Source organism: Scyliorhinus torazame, chromosome 8 (assembly GCF_047496885.1).
Source record: "Scyliorhinus torazame isolate Kashiwa2021f chromosome 8, sScyTor2.1, whole genome shotgun sequence".
NCBI lineage: Eukaryota > Metazoa > Chordata > Chondrichthyes > Carcharhiniformes > Scyliorhinidae > Scyliorhinus > Scyliorhinus torazame.
Window position 1 is genome coordinate 149,004,322 of NC_092714.1, and position 21,490 is coordinate 149,025,811.

General features: G+C 46.7%; 1 protein-coding gene across 1 annotated transcript in view; it reads right to left on the reverse strand.

Annotated features, from left to right (window-relative positions):
- Positions 1-2,397: 2,397 nt before the first annotated feature.
- ace2 (angiotensin I converting enzyme 2) overlaps positions 2,398-21,490 on the reverse strand; it is a 134,992-nt gene continuing 115,899 nt past the window's right edge. The window contains exons 15-18 of the mRNA XM_072514347.1: positions 18,894-18,994; positions 13,788-13,904; positions 10,886-11,080; positions 2,398-4,361 (exon numbers count right to left, since the gene is read on the reverse strand). Of these exons, the coding sequence (XP_072370448.1) occupies positions 4,211-4,361; positions 10,886-11,080; positions 13,788-13,904; positions 18,894-18,994 (564 nt within the window). The 3' untranslated portion in view covers positions 2,398-4,210. The remainder of the gene's footprint in view (positions 4,362-10,885; positions 11,081-13,787; positions 13,905-18,893; positions 18,995-21,490) is intronic.

Consider the following 21,490-nt stretch of genomic DNA (forward strand, 5'->3'; position numbering starts at 1 on the left):
ACCCTCAAGAGTATTGAAAGTCAAAGAGATCTAGGAGTACAGGTCCACAGATCACTGAAAGGGACTACACAGGTGGAGAAGGTAGTCAAGAAGGCATACGGCATGCTTGCCTTCATTGGCCGGGGCATTGAGTATAAGAATTGGCAAGTCATGTTGCAGCTGTATAGAACCTTAGTTAGGCCACACTTGGAGTATAGTGTTCAATTCTGGTCGCCACACTACCAGAAGGATGTGGAGGCTTTAGAGAGGGTGCAGAAGAGATTTACCAGAATGTTGCCTGGTATGGAGGGCATAAGCTATGAGGAGCGATTGAATAAACTCGGTTTGTTCTCACTGGAACGAAGGAGGTTGAGGGGCGACCTGATAGAGGTATACAAAATTATGAGGGGCATAGACAGAGTGGATAGTCAGAGGCTTTTCCCCAGGGTAGAGGGGTCAATTACTAGGGGGCATAGGTTTAAGGTGAGAGGGGCAAAGTTTAGAGTAGATGTACGAGGCAAGTTTTTTACGCAGAGGGTAGTGGGTGCCTGGAACTCACTACCGGAGGAGGTAGTGGAGGCAGGGACGATAGGGACATTTAAGGGGCATCTTGACAAATATATGAATAGGATGGGAATAGAAGGATACGGAACCAGGAAGTGTAGAAGATTGTAGTTTAGTCGGGCAGTATGGTCGGCACGGGCTTGGAGGGCCGAAGGGCCTGTTCCTGTGCTGTACATTTCTTTGTTCTTTGTTCTTTGTTCTTTGTTAATCTTAGCACTGCTGCCTCACAGATCCAGGGACCCAGGTTCGATTCTGACCTTGGATGACTGTCTGTGTGGAGTTTTTACGTTTGCCCCATGTCTGTGTGGGTTTCCTCCGGGTGCTCCAATACCCTCCCACAGTCTAAAGATGTGCGGGTTAGGTGGATTGGCCATGCTACATTGCCCTTTAGTGTTTAGGGATGTGCAGGTTAGGTCAAGGGGTTACGGGGGTGTGGACATTGGTAGGGTCTTTCGGAGGGTTGGTGCAGTCTTGACGGACCGAGTGGCTTCCTTCTGCACTGTAAGGATTCTATGATAGGATTTTTTATTGAAAGAAATGGGGCAAATTTGGATTAATGGAGTGAGGTCACAGATCAGTCATCATCTCACTGAATGGTGCAACAGACTTGAGGGGCTAAATGGCCTTTTCTTGTTCGTATATCTTCTGTGGATATGGCCTCCTGCTGAACCCTTGTCCCCCATCTCCTCCCTCTTTAAACATTTTATCCTGTTTGACCTCTTATCATTCTCCTAGTGATGTTCAATGCCCAGTGCGAAGCCAACATGGTCAGCCATGTGTAGATGCAACTTATTTCAGCACTTACTGTTAAATGAACAGAAAAGCACCTCATCATCAGTAGAATACAACATGGAGGTTGTTTATACTTTAAACCAGTATGGAGAAGCTCCAAAAATATTTACAATTGGACTGTCAACCAGAAGAAATAACCCAGTGGCTAACCTAAAGGTAGTTCGTGATCATGCTCATGGCATTAACATTGCTGAATCCCCCAACATCCTAGGGGGGGGGGCACCAAAAACTGAACTAGACTTGTAATATAAACACTGTGGCTACAAGAGCAGGTCAGAGGCTGGGAATTGTGTGTGAGTAACTCGTCTCCTGACTCCCCAAAGCTTGTCCACCGTCTACAAGGCACAAGTCAGGGGTGTAATGGAATACCCTCCATTTGTCTGGATGAGTGCAGCTCCAATAATACTCAAGAAGCTCGACACCATCCAGGGCATAGCAGCCCAGCTTGATTGGCACCCCTTCCACAAACATTCACTCTCTCCACAACCGATGCACAGTAGCAGGTGTGTGTACCTTCAACAAGATGCAGTGCAGGAACTCACCAAGGCTCCTTAGGCAGCACTTTCCAAACCCCGACCACTGCCATCTAGAAGGACAAGGGCAGCAGATACCTGGGAATACCACCACCTGGATGTTCGCCTCCAAGTCACTCACCATCCTTACTTGGAAATATATCGGCCGTTCTGGGTCAAAATCCTGAAATTCCCTCCCTAACAGCACAGTGGGTGTACCACATGGACTGCAGCGGTTCAAGAACGCAGCTCACCACCACCTTTTCAAGGCCAATGAAGAATGGACAATAAATGCTGGGCTAACCAGTGAAGCTCACGTCCCATAAATGAATGAATAAAAACTCTTTAAAATAGCCAGGGTGGTGGGAGCGTAGTGAGGGAAGGAGGGGCCGGCCCTTCATGTCATTTATCTGTGACAGGACATTGCCTGGAATGTGGCAGTGACAAATAACAGTGTGGCTTAAAAATCAGCAGTATACCTGTGATGTTCCTTGTATAGTTCTCCAAGGTGGCTAAAAGTCATAGTGCTGATAAAGTACATCAAGCTATGTATTTGAAACAAATAGTTTATTTTACACAGCTTTAAATGATTCACACACTTTACTAAGTAATAGCTAATACAAGAACAGTACTAAATCTATGCTACAGAAATCTACAATATCTTTCTAACACAATATTCTCTCTCAACCTTTCTCCCAACCTTCTCCAAAACCTTCTCCCAGCCCTAGGACGCAGAGTCTATTTATATGACTACTCTGTGGTGCCATCTAGTGTTGGGATACATGAACATCATCTTCTTAACCTTTTACACTGACATTCTACATATCATTACACTACTGTCAATTCTGGTTTTATCTTGCTGCTTTTCATACAGCTGCCGATAGCTGGGACAAGACGCTCACTAACCGCTTTATCAAGGTAAGCTTTATGTGGGGCTGCGTAACACACAGGAAACAGCAGAGGTGAGAAAAAATATGCAAGCACTCTGATGCAAACTGGTTAAATCAAACATGGGCACTTTTCATTATTGTATTGTATATATTTTTATACTGGTGTACATTCCATTTTAGCCCCTTAAATGACTCGGAACAACCATGAAATGATGGGTGCGGAGTCTGTATGCCAAACGCATAAACTCAGTTAAGCCAAAGAATGGAATCCTGTTGCATATTTATTTGTCTGGAACCATTACAGTAGAACGTGATGACAATGAAGAGTCTACATATCCAACATATTCGGTGATTGGGGAGCTGCTTTGATCCTAGTTTTAGCTCCAAGATTAACCGTTTTAGCGATCTTTTGCTTGTGATATCTCACTGGTCCTTACTGCATAAAACAGAACAGGGGAGTTGTGTGTACGTGGCACGTATCAGCGCTTTCTAGACTACAATAGGATCCCAATTTCCAGTGTGGAGAGTCCCTCAGCGAATAATGGATTAGTTTCAGTGGCTGTGTGTGAAGGACCTGATCCTGAATATAAATATGGCATTTGGGATGAGCTGAGGTGAGCAGTGAGTCACCGTGTGTGTCATGGTACCAGCCTCGTATTCACTCAAAGTAACTCAACCAGCATATAGTTCCCTTTCAGTGATTGTGCTTCTCCAGGGTTGGGTCAATACTGCAAGATTTCCAGGTGGCATTTAACGTATCTCATCTTGTCACCTCTGCCACGATAAGCAGACTGCAGTTGAACATTAAGCACAGCTTTGGGCCATTGCAGAATCAGGCATTTGGACGACCTGTCCAGAGCAATACACCTAAAGCTGTCTGATCGGGATATCACTGTGCTGATTTCTACAGTCCACATTCAAAGTAAAGTAAAGTAAATTTGCCATAGTTCCAGATGACCATAGGCTGCTTTCCCTTTGGAGGGGGAGAGCTACTGGTGGGGACTTAACCTGAGGATCACTTCACCTCAGGCAAGGCTGAGAAGGCTTATCATAAATAACCCAGCTGGTAAGGCAATTGAACCCATTCTGTTGGCCTTGCTCTGCGTCACAAACCAGCTGTCTAGCCAACTGAACTAAACTGGCCCCATTTGAAAGGGAATCGGTGACTGATACTCCTGACCAGATACTGAGGAGTTTGCACTGTTTCTGAAAAATGACCAAAGCAAATTTGCTTGTTTCTAGATGTCTCGGGATGTTTCATATGGACACTGTTCTAAATGTTGAGATCTGATGGGGAAGGCCAGTTGGACTTGCAAAGTCCAGAATAAACAGACAAAACTTTGCAAAATTTGGTCAGAAATAACAGATTTAACACTGTGCTAATTAAACATGACTAAATCATTCAGCATAATTTCCATGATTTTCAAAGTTAGCTGAGGGGTTAGAGCAAAAAGGTTTAGGCGTGTGGTGGGTTCACATCTCGGTGTTCAATGACTCTTCTGTCGTGAAAGCTTCATTCTTTATCCCTTTTTCAATAACAATCTCCGCATAATTTGGCTCGGGTGTTTCATTAGTTTTGTGAAGCTCATTATTTTCTGCCTCCATCGCTTGTGCCCGAGCCTTCCTGTTATTGAGGAATAAACAGTAATATTGTTTTTTAAATTCAGAATGAAAAAAGTACTTCACAGCAAACATCGACTTTATCAATGACGCGATTCTAAATCTTTCAAGTCGCCGATCATCAACATGCAGCATTTAACAATTTACTGTCTCAGAGGGCTTGAACTTTGCATAAGTTCAATAACCAGGTACTTGCCATTTTTTTGGCATGTGTCATTCGGTTACAGTGGGTTCCGGCACAGTTCGCCAAGGGGAATGTGCCATAGCCCCATGAGGACCATGGGGAAACCATCATTGATTTGCCCGTGGGACTCGTGGAGTATGAGCTCCCCGGGTAGGGGTTAGAGGTCAACCATCTGGGGCTCGTTATGAGCTAACATAAAAGCAGGCCCAAAACAGGGCTTGGTGTGGTTAGTCCTCCCAGCTAGGATTGTACTGGGTAATACACTGAGTTATCTGAGCAAACCCTTGTAAATAGTGTAAATAAATCTATGTTCGTTTACTGCAAACCTCCTCTGAGCCATTGAAGAATGAAAAATTAATATCCCCATCAATACATGTATGGAGAATGCATAGCTATGAAGTGACTTACATTGATTTTATGCACATTGTATCATGTTTCTATCCTCCACTGACTGTATTTTGCTGGGATCTCCATGCTGCTTTGTTGCAGTTTCAATATGAGTTCTGTTCATAAGACTCCTTGTACAAACGTTTGCTGTTAAATAGACTGTTGCTGCTGTAAGTCACATCTTACCTCCCCACTCATTGGCTCAGCATTGTCACCCTGATCTTTCTACTTCTATTCTTTATATCACCTTCTTTGTCACTCCTCACAATAACTTGTCCTGTTCTCCTGAGGGGAATATAGAGTATAGAACATTACAGCGCAGTACAGGCCCTTCGGCCCTCGATGTTGCGCCGACCTGTGAAACCACTCTAAAGCCCATCTACACTATTCCCTTATCGTCCATATGTCTATCCAATGACCATTTGAAAGCCCTTAGTGTTGGCGAGTCCACTACTGTTGCAGGCAGGGCATTCCACGCCCTTACTACTCTCTGAGTAAAGAACCTACCTCTGACATCTGTCCTATATCTATCTCCCCTCAATTTAAAGCTATGTCCCCTCATGCTAGACATCACCATCCGAGGAAAAAGGCTCTCACTGTCCACCCTATCTAATCCTCTGATCATCTTGTATGCCTCAATCAAGTCACCTCTTAACCTTCTTCTCTCTAACGAAAACAGCCTCAAGTCCCTCAGCCTTCCCTCATAAGATCTTCCCTCCATACCAGGCAACATTCTGGTAAATCTCCTCTGAACCCTTTCCAATGCTTCCACATCCTTCCGAGAAATGTGGCGACCAGAATTGCACGCAATACTCCAAATGCGGCCGCACCAGAGTATGTACAGCTGCAACATGACCTCATGGCTCCGAAATTCAATCCCTCTACCAATAAAAGGTAACACACCGTACGCCTTCTTAACAACCTTCTCAACCTGGGTGGCAACTTTCAGGGATCTATGTACATGGACACCGAGATCTCTGTGCTCATCCACACTCCCAAGAATCTTACCATTAGCCCAGTACTCTGTCTTCCTGTTATTCCTCCCAAAATGAATCACCTCACACTTTTCTGCATTAAACTCCATTTGCCACCTCTCAGCCCAGCGCTGCAGCTTATCTATGTCCCTCTGTAACTTGTGACATCCTTCTGCACTGTCCACAACTCCACCGACTTTAGTGTCATCTGCAAATTTACTCACCCATCCTTCTACGCCCTCCTCCAGGTCATTTATAAAAATGACAAACAGCAGTGGCCCCAAAACAGATCCTTGTGGGGCACCACTAGTAACTGGACTCCAGTCTGAATATTTCCCATCAACCACCACCCTTTGAGGGGCTGGTTTAGCACACTGGGCTAAATCGTTGGCTTTTAAAGCAGACCAAGGCAGGCCAGCAGCACGGTTCGATTCCCGTACCAGCCTCCCCGAACAGGCGCCGGAATGTGGCGACTAGGGGCTTTTCACAGTAACGTCATTGAAGCCTACTCTTGACAATAAGCGATTTTCATTTTTTTCATTTCTTCTTCCAGCTAGCCAATTTCTGATCCAAACTACTAAATCACCCTGAATCCCATGCCTCCATATTTTCTGCAGTAGCCTACCATGGGGAACCTTATCAAACGCTTTACTGAAATCCATATACACCACATCGACTGCTTTACCCTCATCCACCTGTTTGATCCCCTTCTCAAAGAACTCAATAAGGTTTGTGAGGCACAACCTACCCTTTAAAAAACCTTGTTGACTATCTATAATCAAATTATTCCTTTCCAGATGATTATACATCCTATCTCTTATAAACCTTTCCAAGACTTTGCCCACAACAGAATGAAGGCTCACTGGTCTATAGTTACCGGGGTTGTCTCTACTCCCCTTCTTGAACAAGGGGACAACATTTGCTATCCTCAAGTCTTCTGGCACTATTCCTGTAGACAAAGATGACACAAAGATCGAAGGCAAAGGCTCAGCAATCTTCTCCCTAGCTTCCCAGAGAATCCTAGGATAAATCCCATCTGGCCCAGGGGACTTATCTATTTTCACACTTCCCAGAATTGCTAACAGCTCTTCCTTAAGAACCTCAAGCCCTTCTAGTCTAGTAGCCTGAATCTCAGTATTCTCCTCGACAACATTGTCTTTTTCCTGTGTGAATACTGACGAAAAATATTCATTTAGCACCTCTCCTATCTCCTCAAACTCCATGCACAACTTCCCACTACTGTCCTTGACTGGCCCTACTCTTACCCTAGTGATTCTTTTATTACTGACATATCTATAAAAAGCTTTAGGTTTATCCTTGATCCTACCTGACAAAGACTTCTCATGTCCCCTCCTGGTTCTTCTTAGCTCTCTCTTTAGGTCCTTCCTAGCTAATCTCCCAGCCCCTCTCACCGTCACCTATCTATCTTTATTCTTCGGAGTAAATACATCCCTGAAGCTTCTATCTATGACCACCTCTGCCTCCCGAATGATCCGAAGTTCATCCAGCTCCAGCTCCAGTTCCCTAACGCGGTTTCTGAGGAGCTGGAGATGGGTGCACTTCCCACAGATGAAATCAGTAGGGACACTGACGGTGTCCCTCACCTCAAACATTCTGCAGGCAGAACATTGCACTACCTTCCCTGCCATCCCCTCTAGATAAAAAAAGAAAAAGAAAGAGAGAGCTTACCTGTTAGGAATCCCCTTGAATCCCCAAGCAGCTTGCTGCTGCTCAGCGCTCACTTCTTGGCCTGGCACCTCCCTATCTCTGTACCTCCTCCAGCTTCACAACACTCAGATAGCCCTGTTCTTAAAATTCCAAACACTTGAGGAACTCTGATTTTAACTATCCACCACTGGCAGCCATGCCTTCAAGTCTGGAATCCACTCCATCTGCACAACTCTCCATATCTCCACTTCGCCAATGTGAATCAGGGGGGAAACTCACCGCTGGTTGGAGTCATACCTGGCACAAAGGAAGATGGTTGTGGTGGTTGGAGGTCAGTCACCTCAGTTCCAGGACATCACTGCTGGAGTTCCTCAGGGGAGTGTCCTAGGCCCAATCATCCTCAGATGCTTCATCATGAGGTCAGAGGTGGGGATGCTCCCTGGTGACTGCACAATAATTTAATACGATTTGCGACTCCTCAGATAATGAAGCAGTCCGTGTCCAAATGCAGCAAGATCTGGACAATATCCAGGATTGGGCTGACAAGTGGCAAGTATCGTTTGCGCCAAGCAAGTGCCAGACAATGACTATCTTCAACAAGAGAGGATCTAACAATCATCTCTTGACAGTCATTGGTGTTACTTTCGCTGAATCCCCACTATCAATATCCTGGAGGGTTTACATTGACTAGAAACTGAACAAGGCTAGCCATATTAATACTGTGGCTACAAGAGCAGATCAAAGGTTAGGAATCCTTCGGCAAGTGGCTCATCTCCTGACCCCCCCAAAGCCTATCCACCATCTACAAAACACAAGCCAGGAGTGTGATGAAATACTCTCCACTTGCCTGGATGAGTGCAGCTCCAATAACACTCAAGAATCCAGGACAAAGCAGTCCATTTGATGGGAACTCCATCCACAAACAGTCAATCCCTCCACCACAGACGCACACTGGCAGCCATATGTACAATCTACATATGCACCCGAGAAACTCACCAAGGGTCCTTCGACAGCAACTTCCAAACACATGATCGATGACATCTAGAAGGACAAGAGCGGTAGATACCTGGGAACCCTATCACCTGGAGGTTGCCCTCCAAGTCATTCACCGCCTACACCACATGGGCTGCAGTGGTTCAAGAAGTCAACTTACCACCACCTGCTCAAGGGAAATTAAGGATGGGCAAAAGTACTAGCCTAGCCAGTGACGCTCACATGCCATGAAAGAATAAAAGCAAACTCTCTCTACCTCTCTCTTCTAAGATCCTAACAAAACTGACATTTTGGCCAAGTTATTGGTCATCTGTCTGAATATGGTTTATGTGGTTTGGTGCCACATACCCCTGTGAAGTGCTTTGTTATTCTGCTTTACTCTGTTGAAGGTGCTATATAAATGCAAGAGACTGAGTAAGAAAGAAAAAATAGACTATGGGCGGAATCTTACCCCAAAATGGCAGTGTCGATAGCAGTGAGAAAAATGGTGTGAATATTTCTCACGGACCCTTGAGCCCCTTTGCCAAAAATAAGTGAGTGGGCAAGGTTTACACTGTCACTCTGGTGGGTGAGCCTCTTAGAGCCAGGTACTGGCTCCAAACAGATCAGGGGACCATCTTTAAAGGGCTTCCCAACCAGCGCCGCAGTTCAACATCCCTAGCCCACATCATGGAGGTCTCGGGGGGCTTTCCCTGCTCCCTGTGACATTCATCACTGGCATTAACACCCTGCCCCCCACCGTCTGATTTCCCCCCTGCTCAACACACATATACGCACCTCCCCATGGGGTTCCCACTCGGGTTCACTGCCCCCCCCGGCAAAGGTTGGCACTGCCAGGGAGGCCTGTCAGTGCCACCCTGGCAGGATCCACTGGCAGTACTAACCTGGCAATATTAGGGCTTTGCCAGGCGCGGGCCCTCTGGAGAGCCTTAGTGGGGGTGTTCTCCTTGTGTTTGGGAAGTTTGACGTTGCTTGTGTGGGGTGCTGGTTGCCCTGTTGCCTGTTGGGGTTCTCCTGTGTCATTGGGAGGTGGGGGGGGAGTTTTTCAACATAGATCGGGGCGCCCCCTGGAACATGGCACCTTGGCACTGCCACCCTGGCACCTTGGCATTGCCACCCTGGGTGATAGCTTTACAGAACACCTTTGCTCAGTCCACAAGCATAATCCCAACTTTCCTGTTGCCTGCCAGTTTAACTCTTGAACTCACCATCTTGCTCTCATGCCCATATGTCTGTCCTTGGCCTCCTGCAATGTTCCAGTGAAGCCTAATGCAAACTGGAGGGACAGCGACTCATCTTCTGATTGGGCATGTTGCAGCCCTCGGGACTCAACATCGAGTTCAACAACTTCTGACTGTGAACTTTCCCCTCCATCCTGACCCATTTTTGATCCAATGTTTAGTCCCAATACCCCCACCCACACTGGGCCATCTGTCACTTGTTCTTATATTTTGCTTTCAGTGAGCACTGACCTTTATTGTCCCATTAACATGTTTTGCTAGTTTGCCTTTATGCCACTATCAGCACCTTCTTCAGACTTTGACACCACCATGAACACTCCTTTGGTCTTGTGCCCATGACATCACTGTCAAATCTCTTCTGAGCTAACATCTATCCCTGATCTTCAATTGTGTTCCACATGCTCCACCCCCTCTTAAACAGTATATTTCTCCCTCTCTTTAGCTGTGAAGAACTCATATCGACTCAAAATATTAACTCTGTTCCTCCCACCTGCCAGGCCAGCGGAGTTTTTCCAATATTTCCTGTTTTTATTTCAGATTTCCAGCATCCACTGTATTTTGCTTCTGCTTCACTGGTAATGTGCAAAACAGGTTCTGAAAGAGCTTGTAATCCATTTCTCCGCATCTTCTGGAAGTCTATATTGATCAACTTCCCGTACATCATCCAGCTCGTTCATAAATCAGCCAATTTGCCAGCTTTCAAACAAACTGTATGCCACCCCAGCCAGCTGTTGCTCATCATCTGTTCAAATAAATATGTTTTGCTATCTGCCCAGATCAGCAAATACCAGAAATATTTCTTGGTTAAATTCCCAATTCTCTTATTTGAGTCGACGGCTGCCCTCTGAAAAGTCTCTTTTCAAAGTTGAAATCATTTAGAACATCCCTTTAGATCATCATTTTCCCCCTTGCAATTAGGGATCAGCTTGACTTTTCTTCAGCATTGCCTCATAGAGTTTTGTGTTCTTCAAAGTAATTAATGTTCTCCACAGTCCTTAGTAATTCCAACAAAAGAACAGTGCCCAGAGTCTTTACTGATCCTCACAATAATCTTTACTCACACTCATTTTCATTTACTTACTGTTTTCTAGCTCTGATCCCACCAATAATCAGGACGATTAATCCGACACAAATCAGGCTGATGATAATTCCAAATACAATCAGCCAGACAATCACTGTGGGTTCACTCTTCGGAGCCAGAGTGGGTGGGAGACCAATGAACTCCAGTGTCTCATCGGTCAACAGAAATGCATTGTTGAACCGGTCTCTGTTCCTTCTGTGACAGGAAATAACATTTAAAAAAAATAAAATCTTTATTGTCACAAGTAAGCTTACATTAACACTGCAATGAAGTTACTGTGAAAAACCCCTAGTTGCCACATTCCGGCACCTGTTCAGGTACACATTCAGAATGTCCAAATTACCTAACAGCACGTCTTTCGGGACTTGTGGGAGGAAACCGGAACAGCCGGAGGAAACCCACGCAGACACGGGGAGAATGTGCAGACTCCGCACAGACAACGACCCAAGCCAGGAATCGAACCTGGGACTCTGGCGCTGTGAAGCGATTGTGGTATCGTGCCACATTTAATTAGACTGGAGTCTTTGAATCTCATAGATGGTGCTAGAAATTTCTCATGATAATGTTCATCAGAGGCGTGATGGAGATAATTCAATGTTAGCTTGGCAATCTGTGTGAACAAACATATTAGGCAAAATTTTGGAAGCCTCGCAATGCATGGATCCAGCTGTTAACTTAACAGAGGCATTATCCTTTTTAATTTGAAATTATTCTTTGGTGAACATCCCCCACAAGAGAGAATCTGACCATCGCCACTTGACATTCAATGGCATTGCAATCACTGAATCCCCCACTATCAACATCCTGGGGGTTACCATTGACCAGAAATTGAACTGGACTAGTCATATAAATACTGTGCCTACAAGAACAGGTCAGAGGCTAAGAATCTTGTGGTGAATATCTCGCTTTCTGATTCCCCAAAGCCTGTCCACCATCGACAAGGCACAAGTCAGGAGTGTGATCGGATACTCTCCATTTGGCTGGATGAGTGTAGCTCCAATAACACTCAAGCATGTTGACCCCCTCCAAGATAAAGTAGTCCATGCAATTGGCACCCTATCCACCAACTTCAACATTCATTCCCTACACCACTCTGACCCATCAAAGCTCCTTTGGCCGGGCCTTCCAAACCCACGACCTCCACCGTCTAGAAGGACAAGAGCAGACACCTGGGAACACCACCGCCTGGAAGTTCTCCTCCGATCCACACATCATCCTGACTTGGAACGACATTTCCGGTCCTTCACTGTCACTGGGTCAAAATCTTGGATCTCCCTCTCTAACAGCACTGTGGGTGCACCTACGCCACATGGACTGCCATAGATGAAGATGGCAGCTCACCACCACCTTCACAAGGGCAATTCGCGATGGGGAACAAAAGGCTGGCAGAGCCAATCACCTTCAATTCTTTGAACAAATGAAAAAAGTTGTTTCAAATGAGAATGTTTGCTGTGAACACAGCTCAGTAACTGCTTGACAGGACATGTCTGAGAGGGGGCTGGTGTGCGGGTGTCATTCCACTTTGCTGAAGTGTTCAGTTATGATGTGAGACTGGAGAAGCAGAGAGGATATTGAGTGGAGAGCTGATTAAACCCACTTGGCAATATCGCCATTCTCAAAAGGACAGCATAGTAACACAGTTGTTAGCACAGTTGCTTCACAGCTCCAGGGTCCCAGGTCCGATTCCCAGCTTGGGACACTGTCTGTGCGAAGTCTGCACATTCTCCCCGTGCCTGTGTGGATTTCCTCCGGGTGCTCTGGTTTCCTCCCACAGCCCAAAGATGTGCAGGTTAGGTGGATCGGCCATGCTAAATTGCCCTTAATGTTCTAAAAGGTTGGGTGGGGTTACTGGGTTATGGTAGGGTGGAGGTGTGGGCTTGGGTAGGGTGACCTTTCCAAGGGCTGGTGCCAACTCGATGGGCCGAATAACCTCCTTCTGCACTGTTAATTCTATGAATTTGATGAAAAGGCTGAGAGAATTCCTTCTCCGTATAGGGCTGTTATAGAATACAGAAACTAAAGTGCAAGAAAATCCAGAATCAGTTTTTTAAGGTTAGTGGAAAAAAGCAAAATTCCAAAGAATATGTGGGAAGAGGAGTGAAATGAGACTGAACTGGTCACTCTTCCAGAGAGGGTATGGTCGACTTTGGTTGAGTGGCTTCCTTTGGGTGTTGTAAAACTCTCAAGGGGGGTTTTCTGGCCGCCCCCCCCCCCACCGGCATCGTCGCGGGCATGATGTACGGCTCTCCAGATTTTCCCATCCGGCCTGCAATGACCCCCCACCAGTGTCCAGGTGGGAAACCCCAGCCTATGATTCTAAACTGCAATCTGAGAAAATGGTGGGTTAAGTCCCAGAGGGGTGCTTTTCGCAGAGAGCTCTGAGGCTGGCACCTACCTGACAGTCAGCTGCACTGTATCATTGCACCCCATGTGAAAAGTGCTGGAGTGTTGAAGCTTATCCATGCACGCCATGTATCCTTTTATATGTGGTGGTCCAATAATTTACAACTTAAACACTTTTTAAAAATAAATTAAGAGTACCCAATTCATTTTTCTTCCAATTAAGGGGCAATTTAGCATGTCCAATCCACCCATCTTGCACATCTTTGTGTTGTGGGGGTGAGACCCACGTAAACACAGGGAGAATGTGCAAACTCCACACGGACAGTGACCAGAGCCGGGATCGAACCTGGGACCTCGGCGCCGTGAGACTGCAGTGCTTACCCACTGCGCCACCGTGCTGCCCAACTTAAACACTTTTGTGGCAAATACAAATAAGTAATCTATTTCCACCAGCACTTCACATTCACACGTGGTGCCTGCGGGCACGGCCAACCAGCTTTGAGATGTGAAGTTGTTGGCTATGAGTAAACGCCCAATTCCAAAGAGTTTCAGATGATACCTGATGGCTTTTTCCACTTCCACCTTTGGAATAATAGCTGAGATGTTCATTGGCTTCACAACAAGGAAATAAAAAGAGATCCTTTTTGTTTCGTCAAATATATAAACGTTTTCTGCCCTGTGTGAAAAACAATAATTTTTTTAAATGCAAGTAGTAGAACTGGTAGATGGAATTTAACCCTGAAAAGTGTGAGGTGATACACTTGGAAGGAGTAATTTGACGAGGGAGTATTTAATGAACAGTGTGACATTAGGAAGTTCTGAGCGACAAAGGGATCTTGGCATGTCCATCTATAGATCTCAGGTTGGCAGGTTAATAGAGTGGCGAAAAGAGCATGTGGGACATTTGCCTTTATCAATCGAGGTATTGGTCACAAAAGGAGGGAGGTCATTATGGAGCCACATAGAACTTTGGTTAGGCCACAGCTGGAGCACTGTTGTGTAATTCTGTTCACTACATTATAGGATGTGATTGCGCTAGAGGGGGAGCAGAGGAGATTCAGCAGGATGTGACCTGAGATGAAGTGTTTCAGTAATGAAGAGATGCTAGTTACGCTGGGGTTGTTTGCCTGAGAACAGAGAAGGCTGAGGGCCAACCTCATTGAGGTGTACAAAATTACGATATAGAGAGAGCATGTAGAAATAAACCTTTCTCCTTTGTAGAAGGGTCAATAATCAGGGGGCATAGATTTAAGGTAAGAAGCAGGAAATTTAGAGTGGATGTGAGGAAAATCTTTTTCACCCAGTGGGTGGTGGGAAACTGGAACTCACTGCCTGAAATGGTGGTAAAAGTGGGAACCCTCACAATATTTAGAAATATTTGGATGAGCACCTGCGATGCCATAGCATACAAGGCTACAAAAAGGGATTAGGATAGATTGGTGTTTGATAGCTGGCACAGGCATCATAGAACCCCTACAGTGCAGAAGGAGGCCATTCGGCCCACTGAGTCTGCACTGACCCTTCGAAAGAACACCCTACTTAGCCCAATCTTGCGCCCTATCCCTGTAACCCCGCCAACCTTTGGACACTTAGGGGCAATTTATCATAGCCAATCCACATAACCTGCATATCTCTGGACTGTGGGAGGAAACTAGAACACCCAGAGGAAACCCACGCAGACACGAGGAGAACGTGTAAACTCCACACAGAGAGTCACCTGAGGCCGGAATTGAGCCCGGGTCCCTGGCGCTGTGAGGTAGCAGTGCTAACCACTGTGCCGCCCCTAATGGGACATGATCGGCCAAAGAGCCCCTTTCTGTGCTGTAAAACTATGACTCTAAGGACAATCGGGGGATAGGGTGGGGTGGCTGCAGTATAAGTTGACTGGTATCATTTTAATGGGGTGCAAGAGCAGAGGCACCGGCCGAGTGCCCTTGATAAGAGGTTGATAAGCCAATTAAGAATGTGTATGTGATTCTTAGCTTTGTCAAAGGAGCAAGAAATACAAAACCTAAGAAGTCAGGCTAAATCTTTCTAAGTCGCTGGTTGGGCTCCAGCTGAAATATCGCGCTCAATTCTGGGAACCACACATTAGGGAGTGCGTAAAGGCCCTGGAGATAGAATTGGGTGTACAGACTGAGACAATTTCTCATTGCAACGAGAGATGACTGCTAAGTGGAACTTGGTGCAGATGGGAACTCCTGGAATTAATAGGTGAGAATGTAAGCTGGGAGGAGTATATTAAGGTGGCTGCAAAGAGATATTAACAGATTTAAGTGAATAGGCAACAACATGGTATTTGGAGTATAAAGTAGGGAAGTGTGAAGTCATTAACTTCGTAAGAACATAAAAGCATAATTTTTTAATGTGTGAAACTTGTGAGTGTCCAAATATGTGCAGGTTAGGAGAATTGGCCATGCTGAATTACTCCTTAGTGTTCAAAGGTTAGGTGGGGTTCCAGAGATAGGGCGGGGTTGGTAGGGGGCTCTTTTAGACGGTCAGTGAAAACTTGATGGGCTGAATGCTCTCCTTCTGCACTGTAGGGATTCAATGGATTCTATGAAAACAGTGCCATGGGATCTTCTGAGGGTCAAGATTGAACCTCAGTTCAACCTCTCTCCCCAAAAGTGCAGCAGTCTCTCAGTGCTACACTGGAGTGTCAGCCTTGAGTTTTGTGCTCAAGTTCTGGACAGACACAGAACCTTGTGACTCAGAGATGAGTGCGAGCAATTTTGTCATGGCTGACTCTGAAGAACATTTGAAGAGGAATAATTTGCAGGGTTATGGAAAACAAAGCTGGGAGCAGCACTAAATTGACAGCCCTTTCCAAGGGCAAACACAGGTGTGATAGGCTGAATGGCCTCTGTCTGCTTGGATGAGAAACTAGCAATTAACCAATGCTGCGGAATCTTCCTGCCGGTTGGTGCCACTCACGCTAAGTGAGTTGAGAACGTGATGACTGAGGCGCTGGGAGGTACAAGTATTCAGGGTCCCATGATGTCAATTTGATAAAGTTATTCAGCATTAAATATTTCCACCTGTGCTCCCACTGTCAGTGCATCCAGCGGATCCAAAATGGCAGGCAGCGAATCTTTGGCCCACATTTCCTGTTCGTTGCACTGGGACTTTAGTAGGCCAGGTTGCGTTTCTAGGCCACTGACATTTGATGAGTTTAATTTATAATCAAACAGGAAATACTTGGGCTGTTTGAGAAGTAAAGGTCCAGAGCCGACTGAAGCATACGAGTCTGCAGTGCAGACGGAGGAGCTGAGTGGTGCTCAACTGACACCCTGCTGCACCACCACTGGCAGGAGAGTGGGATCACAGCGTGATGTGTTTACATGGGAAATTCCCATGTATGATCTTAGCCCCAAATTTCCCAATCAGAATCAGAAACCCTGGGCTGGATTCTCCGATTCTGAGGCTATGTCCCCACGCCGGTGTGGGAATGGTGGCATTTTACGACCATAGTTTTGGTGTAAAATGGCCACTGATCCTCTGTTTGGCTGGGGGCTAGCAGCCGAGCAGGGTAGAGCACCCGGCTCTAGCTGCCGATATGGCCCGGAGAATTGCCGTGTCCGTGTCGCGCATGCGCACGGCGGCGGCCTGCGGCGGCGGCACCGTGCAACATGGCGCCTGTCGCTCACGGACCCGGCCTGCAAAATAGTGCCCCCCTTTGGCCACCTCGCGCCCGGAACCACCCCCCCCCCACAGTGCCCCCAGCCCCTGATAAAGTCCCCCCTGCCCACCAATCGGCCCTCTCCCGATTGGCGCTGGACTGAGTCCGCAGCCACCACGCCGAGTTCCCGACGGATGATAGCACACGTGACTGACGTCAGGAACTCAGCCAGTCAGGGGCGAAGCATCGGGGTTTGGGCCTCAGGCAATGTCCTGAGGCCAGCGGTATGCCGCTTTGGAGGAGGCGGGGCATCGCGAAAGCGGGGCCGCCCCTGATTTGATCGGAGACGGGTATTCTCCAGCCGATCGCCGAACTCGATTTCCCGCCGTCCGTATCCATCGCTGCTCAGACAGAAAACTGTCCACTTGTCTGCATATGTTGAAAAGGTCAAAACTTCCAATCCCCAATGCAAAGAACTCCCTCAGCTCTGGAATCTTCACTGAGAGACTGAAGGGAATCAGCACAGGAGCCACACTGGCTTTTTACCGCTCTAGCTGCCATACTTGGTGAAGTGTTTAAAGATCCCCAAGCTTCTCAGTGCGTTAGAGAATGGGTTGATGGGTGAATGGGTGAGTATGTGGGTAGGTGAATGAGTTAAGTGGATGAGTGGACAAGCTGGGTGTATATTATTCTCTAAGTCTGAATAAAGATTGTAGACTTCCAGTTAACTCAAATACTTTATTCAGTAGGTTTGTTCTGTCTCCAGAGCTCAACCAGACATTATCCAGTCAAGAGGCAAAACAAGAGAAGCTTAGGTAAGCTGCCTGTGCTGAGCTGTCTCTGTGTGCTGCTGCTTACTAGCCCTGTGCTTCTAAAAGAGGCGGATCCTCCCTTGGGTCAGACCCTTTATACCCGCCTCTAGTGGTGCCCTCTCGTGTTGCTGTGGCTGTTGCATCTGTGCTGTAGTCCCTGGTGTATGTGCAGATGTACAGATCACTGCAGGGTGGATGGCAGATGGGTCGACTGGTGGTGTGGTAGGTGGATGAGATGCATGATGTGGGTAGGGAGGGTAAGTGGCTGGGGAGGTCATGGGGGGTGGGGGGAAATCAGGGAACTGAGCTGGGGAGTTATGCCGTCAGTGCAAGCACAAGTGCCCCGCTCCTCTGCTACCCCCCTCCCCCTCCTCCCCTCCACCACCCTCCCCCTCCTCCCCTCCACCACCCTCCCCCACCCAGGTCAGTTGTCTAGTTACCAAGGAGTGACTCGAGGGACCGGATTCTCCGGTTCCCCAGCCACGAGTTCCTTGGCTGCATGCCGTTCGCTGGTGGCGGGATTCTGTACTTCCGCTACTTGTCAATGGGATTTCCCATTGTTGCCACACCACACTCCTGGGAACACCGCAGGTGTGGGTGCGCTGACGGTGGGAAAAGTGAATCGCAATGACCGGAGAATTCCGGCCTAGGTTTTTCTATCTAACATTTCATGGGTAACTATCCAGTTAAGTACGACAGAACTGTCTAAATTCTTCAACTCGGAGATCCTTTTGGAGGGCTCCAGGGAGCAGGGCAAATGCCCATCGGAAACTTCCTGCCACTTCCCCATGGAGTCAGTGCGTCAGGTCTTCCCTGGGGTCCTGAAGCACATCTTGGGTCTGATGTCTAGCCTCTGACAGTCCAGAGACCAGAAGATTGAGGCCCTTGACACAAAAGTCCAAAACATAGCAATGGGAAGGAAAATTATTTAAACAAGAAGTGCAAATAAATGTAATCCTTTTATGGACAGGTGCAATCCACCAATCACACACTGTGTGCAGTTAGAGAAAGATGTTCATCCTTTTACATATGACCCTCTTTGGCAGTTGAAAGGGTTGTCAATCGATTCTATCGTTAGATTTATTTGAATCTAAACCTATTTTAACCTATTGCTAAAACCAACACTTACCATGGCAAAGATCAGACCAATGTGCTGACATTACATCTGCACCATATCGAAGTCTGCAGTACATCAAAGAGTAATGTGAAGAGACAGACAAACAGAATAACTTACACAAAGTTGATGAGCTGATTTTTAGTTTCTTCCCAGTATTTTCTCATGGAGAAGGCGACTGCTGATTGGAAAAAATATTTCTCACTTGCATCCCAGGTGTACTGAAGTCAAAGAAGAATCCATTGAGTTAGTATTGGTCCTCACTGAAGATCCTTGTAAAAAATCAACAGCGGGTGCAGCAAACCACGACTGAACTGAGACTTTTCGCATACGGCCCAATCAAATAAATGTTTTGAAGGCTTTTTTTTACAGAACTAAACTTCTGCTGACCAATTTTATTACTTTTTACACCTTGGTGCCTGAATTAACATCTGTGCTAGTGCAATAATGCTACCATAAAATCATAAACCTAATGAGTAAAACTCAGCATTGTATGTGAACCAGATACGATGTTCAACAACAGGATTTTCCTTAACCGTCCCCAGTGGCTTGTTTGTGGTGTCAGAGGCAGCCGTCTCTGTGGGATCTTCCCACTTCTCTCAATAGTCATAATCATAGAATGTCCAGTGCAGAAGGAGGCCATTCGGCCCATCGAGTCTGCACCGACCCCACTTAAACCCTCACTTCCACCCCATCCCCGTAACCCAATTACCCCTCCTAACCTTTTTGGTCACCAAGGGCAATTTATCATGGCCAATCCATGGGGGGGCCAATCCAATAGGGTTTCCCATTGGGCGACGGGGGGCTTGATGTCAGTGGGACCAGACCATCCCGCCAGCAGGAACAATCTGAAAATCCTGCCCAAAGTTAGTGAACAAAATTGCTTCTGTACACATGTTTTCATGTGGAAACAACATTGATTTTAGCCTTCAGATTAGAGATCAGAATCATAGAATTTACAGTGCAGAAGGAGGCCATTCGGCCCATGGAAAGAGCACCCTACTTAAGCCCACGCCTCCACCCCAGCCCCGTAACCCAGTAACCCCACCAACCTTTTTGGACACGAGAGCCATTTAGCATGGCCAATCTACCTACCCTGCACATCTTTGGACTGTGGGAGGAAACCGGAGCACCTGGAGGAAACCCACGCAGACACAGGGAGAACATGCAGACTCCACACAGACAGTGACCCAATCTGGGAATCGAACCTGGAACCCTGGAGCCGTGAAGCAACTGTGCTAACCACTGTGCTACCGTGCTGCCCCAAATGTAACAGACAACCCCAAGCATCACTGGGGGTCAATTGTGGCTCAATGCTGAGCGCATCCGGGTCTGAGTCGCTGTCCCCAAGGTCTAGTCACACTTCAAATAATTGAGCTCCCAGGCGGATACTGTCAATACAATGTTGAGGGGGAACTACCCTTTCGAAGGTGCTGCCTTTTGGATGGGGGATTACATCGTCTGCCCCCTGAGGCAGGAGTAAAAGATCTCGTACCAGCCTCCCCGAACAGGCACCGGAATGTGGCGACTAGGGGCTTTTCACAGTCACTTCATTTGAAGCCTGCTTGTGACAATAAGCGATTTTCATTTCATCTTTTGCCACTACTTTGAAAAAGAGCAGCTGAATTCTTCCTGGTGATCAGCCTAGAATTTCCCCCCCAGCCTAAGTCACTAAAATGACAGATCATCTGGTCATCATCACATTGCAGTTTGTGCACGTTAATTGTGCCCTAGTTGGCTGTCACATCTCCTACATCACAACACCTGACCATTCTTTGAAAGTACTTCATTCACTGTTAAACATTTTGGGATTCCCTGAGGTCAAAAAAGGCACGACACAAAGGTAATTCAAGTGCATTATTCTACTGTTTCCATACGTCTCGATATTAATGATATCAATTCAGACACCAATTGCAAACTGGCTAATTCAGAAGCTTTTACCGAGCTGGAAGGTTGCCTGTCATATTGGAGAAACCAGCCTGCGGCCTAAGAACAAAACTGGATAAAATCTCTCAACAAGTGAAGCAAAAAGATTAGGTGAGGTTACGGGGATAGGGTGGAGTTGTAGGCTTAAATGGGGTGCTCATCCAAGGGCTGGTGCAGACTCGATGGGCCAAATGATCTCCTTCGGCAATGTAGGGATTCTATGATAACAACTATATTGAGAAGATCATCCCATTGTCATGTGTGAAGAAGTTATTCCTCGCATAATTCTTACAATAATTTTTTTTCTTTAAAAGGCATTTTATTCAAACTTGTATCAAAGTAGGTTACAGCAAATAAACACCCCGGGAAACATTCTTCCCAACAATCAACTATACAGTTTGTACAGATTTTTCTCCTTTTCACCCCTCCCTCCTCCCCATCACCACCACCCCCTCCCCTGCAACGAAAAGCTCCTCAAACACGGTCACAGACATCCCCCACCTTTTCTCAAACTTCCCTGCTGAGCTCCTTAACTCATACTTTATCTTCTCTCACCGCAGGAAGTCATACAGGTCACCCAACCATGCTGCTACCCCCGGTGGCGATGCCGACCGTCGGCGTGCAATCAGAGAGGCGAAGGCCAAGACATCGGCCTTCCTCCTCTCCATGAGCTCCGGCTTCTCTGAAACGCCAAATATCGCCACCAAAGGGTCCGGGTCCACTCCCTCCTCCACTATCCTGGCTAAGACCGCGAACACTCCCGCCCAGAATCTTCCCAATTTTTCACAACC